Source organism: Montipora capricornis, chromosome 13 (genome assembly GCF_036669925.1).
Source record: "Montipora capricornis isolate CH-2021 chromosome 13, ASM3666992v2, whole genome shotgun sequence".
Lineage (NCBI taxonomy): Eukaryota > Metazoa > Cnidaria > Anthozoa > Scleractinia > Acroporidae > Montipora > Montipora capricornis.
Genome location: NC_090895.1, coordinates 40,427,101 through 40,432,100, shown reverse-complemented (window position 1 = coordinate 40,432,100; position 5,000 = coordinate 40,427,101). Strand labels below are relative to the sequence as shown.

The 5,000-nt window shown below is 37.5% G+C and overlaps 1 protein-coding gene across 1 annotated transcript in view; it reads left to right on the top strand.

Annotated features, from left to right (window-relative positions):
- Window positions 1–5,000, top strand: part of LOC138028884 (RUN and FYVE domain-containing protein 2-like) — a 16,992-nt gene that overhangs the window by 6,896 nt on the left and 5,096 nt on the right. Inside the window, exons 3-6 of the mRNA XM_068876510.1 lie at window positions 363–474; window positions 758–922; window positions 1,837–1,925; window positions 2,666–2,810. Coding sequence (XP_068732611.1) covers window positions 363–474; window positions 758–922; window positions 1,837–1,925; window positions 2,666–2,810 — 511 coding nt within the window. The remainder of the gene's footprint in view (window positions 1–362; window positions 475–757; window positions 923–1,836; window positions 1,926–2,665; window positions 2,811–5,000) is intronic.

Sequence of the window (5,000 nt, the reverse complement as noted above, 5' to 3'; positions counted from 1 at the left end):
ATATCACGATTCATAGATTAGCCATGGACAGTTATCGGCATAAGTTTTAGACACCTAGATTGTGATTTTTATATATGTATATATATTTTATTTATTTATTTATTTATGTATTATTTTAAGTTTCGCTTAGCTCACAGGCTACGCTATGCACCCTGTGTTGCTTTCTGACACTGTGCATACAGATAGTTTTACTGCATAATAATAATAATAATAATAATAATAATTATTATTATTATTATTATTATTATTAAATATTTCACTATATACAGTACATTGTCCCCTGAATAGAGGTGTTCCAATTGAAAGGAGAAGTTCCACTGTTATTGTTATTATTACATTTTATTTGTCAAAATTCATTTCAGGTCGATGATTTGGAATCTTACAAAGAGAAGTACTTTACTCTCATAACAGCAATGAAGCAACTTCAGAACACATTTTTGAGGGCTCAACAGAATGCAGAGAAAAACATGAAAGGTAAATAGTTGGGCTGATGAAAACCTACAGTATGCTCAAGACCATGACTTTTAAGTGTGTTACTACACTGTACAGTATCTTGGTATCCCATTGTGTACATGTAAGCAGAGAACTTTTCCTTTGGTAGGAACTCAAGATGAATTTAAGTTTGCTCTAGTTCTCTCTCTCTCTCCTTCTCTCTAGAGCTCCCAAGCTCTCTCTTTCAAACTGGTAATTATGAAAGTCTGCCAGACAAATTGGGTAAATGTCTTATGTTAATCACTAATTGAGTGTAATTTGATAGCATATGACAGGTTTAGTGATCAACTGAAGACCAGTCTGAGCCAAGAGAAGCAAAAGACATCTCTACTGAATGAGGAATTGAAGATCAAAAAGGGAATCGTGGAAAGACTACGCAGCGACTTGGAAAATGCAAAGGAACACTTGGAATATTTGAAACAAGAAAAGAGTAAGACTTGGTGTTTTTTTTTGAAGACTCTCATGGAACCTTTCAGGGTCCTAGGGATTCAGATTCTCTTATTTCACTTTGCTGTTTGCAGTCTTCACATCCAATGACATCTACATGTAGGATTAACAGTCATCCAATGACATCATGACTGCATGACCAATCACTGTCACCAACAACCCAAATATCTAGTACCATGTACTGATGTCACACAAATCATTTGACTGTGTTGATGACAGTGTGATTGGGTTTCAGATGAAATGTCATCCTGAACTTTATTCATTCAACCTCATTTAATTATGAAATGACTCCTTGGTTCAAACCATTTTACCATACTTGTATTAATTACTCCTTTAAATAATACACATTTACAAGTATTTCTTGATGATCATGAATAAGCCCTTGTTTTTCTTAAATGCCAAATCTTTGTTCAGTCTGTAAAACATGTCACAAAGGGAGTTTATTATATGGCTAGTGTTTCTGGCTGATATAACATGTGCTCTGATTGGCTAAGAGGAGCTAAGTGCTAGGGCATTATTCTCCTGTAATACCCACAGGCCGATTATGGATTATGCAATTATTTTTTTCTTCTTTAGAACCGTTCTGTTAGCCATATAATAACGACTATTTAACCTCGGCCGTTCAGTCGTTACAGCAAAAGTTCAACCCTTGGCCTTGCTGTATTGACCTCGCTGTCGCTCGGTCAATACGCCAAGGCCTCAGTTTGAGATTCAGCTGTAACAACCTCACTCTTGGTTAATATTAAGTAGTTAATAATGACACAAAATTGCATTACAAGAAGTTGGAAGTGTTTTTGTTTTAAGAAGAAACAGTTAGTGTACCCTTAAAACATACTAAAGCTTTTTTTTGATGTCATTTTGAGTGTTTTTTTTTACGGTGCTTGTTGTTACTTACAGTCAATATAGAGAAACACAGTGTGGAAAAAAGTGAAAAAGAGATCACTCCTAACAATAAAACTCATAGAGAGAATGAGAATTCACTGCTGGTAAGTTAAGTAATTTATTGTTATCGACTACCTGCATGGCCCTTGCAGGATACAGTTGGACCATAATAAGGGGCTCAATCAATCAACAACTATACTTAGTCAAAGTATTGATCCTGCGACATTTGCAACGAACAAGCTTACTGATATATATTATATAATTAGGTATGAGTATCATCAGAATCGAAAAATAGAAGTAACCTATTATTAAATCTGCAGTGTAGGCAAAGTATCCTACATGTCAAAATAAATTGCAAAGAACAGTTTCAGAGTGAAAGTAGAGAATGAAAGATTCTCTGTTGCGTGCTCACGTTGTCTTCAAAACGTCAAATTTTGGTAATTTGAAACATTGTCGTATGCAGAGAGCACTGCAAAAATATGTGATAAAATGCGCGACGGTCAGCTGCAGCATGGTTATTTTTCCTCTTTTAACCAATGATATCATTGTTAAATTGTGGCGTTGTTGTTGCTGTCTTCACCATCGTTTTTTAAACCCCCTAATAACTTGGAGGGCTGTCGATTGGAATCCTGCAAAAGAGATTCAGCTTCTTTTTCCAGATATCCAAGGGTTACAATTACTGCAAAAGATCCAGCTCTTCACTCAAATTTTACAGGGTGTTAACAGTCTATCTTCTCCTTCATATAAACAAGCCTTTCATTTAGTAAATGCAACAAATTCTGGTGTTAATGCTTTTTTCAAGGTTTTTTTTTTCATGTTTTTATTTTCATGCATCAAAATATAGCAAGTGTTAGAAGACCAGAAGCGTGTGATCAATTTCTATTCCAAACTTTCGGGAGTATCAATATCCTCTGACAAGGCCTGTGAAGATTCAAGTTCCTTTCAGAGTTTCAACTGTAACTTTTATCCCTCTGCAAATGCTGAACACTGTGAGTATTTTACGTTTATTAGCCTGAGTACCGTAAGCACCCGCAGATAGGCCTCACCTTTTTCCCAAAAATCAGTGCTAGAAATCAGGGGTGAGGGTTACATATATCTGCAGGAATATTTGAAAAAGACTGCTTCTGGTGGATGAAGAAGACTTCTAGAGACTCTACTTCATCTTTCTTTTGATTACTTTCAAAAAACTTTTTGTCAAAAATTTGAGGTGCTACATTCATGGTGCAGCTTATCTGCGGGTGTGTACGGTATTTAAGTGGACATGGGTTAGTTTATACTTTCTAAGAAAAATAATTTTAGGCCACCAATAAATTTCCGTGTTAAAATTCTGAACTGGATGATGGTGAGGGTAGAATACAAATAAGAGGCGTACCTGGTAGGCAATATATGGTGAGGAATGGTGATTCGATCAATTGACTGCTGCTCCTGTCTCCTAATAACTAAAGATGTCTGCACTGCAAGATATATCATGTCTATAATTAATAAGTGGGGAAACGAAACCTGGCAAATGACCTGTTAAAGTTTTGGTTTTATTGATAAATGTTCACAACAGCACAAATACACATCAGTCATCTGCAGAAAAAAGAAGTTCTTAAAACACGTGATCCGCTAACCTGCGATCAGGCGTACTTTTCCTTAGACATGGTGGGAAAAGGTACGCCTGATACAATTTCTTAACGAGTCGTCTGCTCGTAGTCCAGAATCTGGACTTTACTCTGATTGGCCGAAAAACAATAGAGCTCTTGGAGCCTCGCTCCGATTGGTTACAGAATTGCAAATCATACTTCTTGTAAATCGGTTAACAGCTGATGAAATTATGGCCGCCGAGAAGGATTTCAACACGAGTGATCTTTAGGCTCTGTTTACAGCTGCTGTTGCTTCGACTTCAGATGTTTTTCAAAAACCTTTAAAGGAAGAGCGGAGAGAATGCATCCGAAGAATGATTTAAATAAAAGAAGGCATTACGGTTGTACTTCCCACGGGATTTGGCAATAGTGTTATTAATACAGGCCTGAACATTCTAGAAGAAAATGCATCGTTCTTCTTCCACCAACTCGAAAACGTTTGTAGTTGTGGCAAGTCCTTTGGAATATATTCGGAAGCAACAAGTTGCGAATCCAAAAAGAACTGAATAGAACTTTAGGGCTGCCACATTCGGGGAATCAGCCGAGCTTGACAGAGAAATTCGACACTGTTTACGGAATCGCTGAACAATCTCAACACACTTCTAACAAAATGATATCTGAGTACCTGCTGCTGAAAAACTAGAATTTCTCAAACTCCATTTTCTACATATCAATTTTTATAGCATCTTTTATTGGCATCTCAAATATTCGAGTTTAAATAAAGTTTATTGCACTGTTGATTGTGCCTGATGATGACATGAAGAATTCGGGCTTTTTCTGCCATTTTATGTCGAAATTCTTTGTTCCTTGATGGTTTGAACAGAGAAACCGCACCAACTATCAAGCAGGATTTGCAGAAATAGCTTTGATTGCAGACATCAAAGCCAGAGTGCTATTTTGTTTTTGTCGCGTCTTTACTTGAATCGCAGCGTGCAGGTGATTTCCGGTAAAATGTGATTGGCTCACATTTATAGCATGACACATGATAACATCACTCTTGACAGGTGGGCGGCAGACGACTCGTTAAGAAATTGTATCAGGCGTACTTTTTAGCGCCCTGTCTCAAGAAAAGTACGCTTGATCGCAGGTTAGTGATCCGCTTGCCCCAAGCACGTGATGTCCTAATCCCACGAGAAACATGTAAACAACAACTAAACAGATGATGTAGTGTGAGTTTATTAGAACTTCCATGAATGTATTTCTAAACATGATCCAGCTTGAGAAAGGGCTTCTTTGAGGGGATGCACTCTGCCTGCACCTGTTTACTTTGTGCCAGTGGCCTGACTGCTAAGCGTAATGGAGAGTTATAGGCTTTCCAAAACGAGAGTGTCTAATCGGCATGGTGGGTGGGTCGTGTGTCCCTAACCCTAACCCTTTTTTTAAATTGATCAATGACTGGAAATTCTCGAAACAGACAAGACCTAAGACAATTTTGGACCGAGCACTAAGAGAGCTAATATATATCTTTTTTTATCTTCAAACAAACACGACCCACCACCCACGACCAATGACCCACCTACCCACGACCCACCCTCGTACGCAATTTAGCCTCAC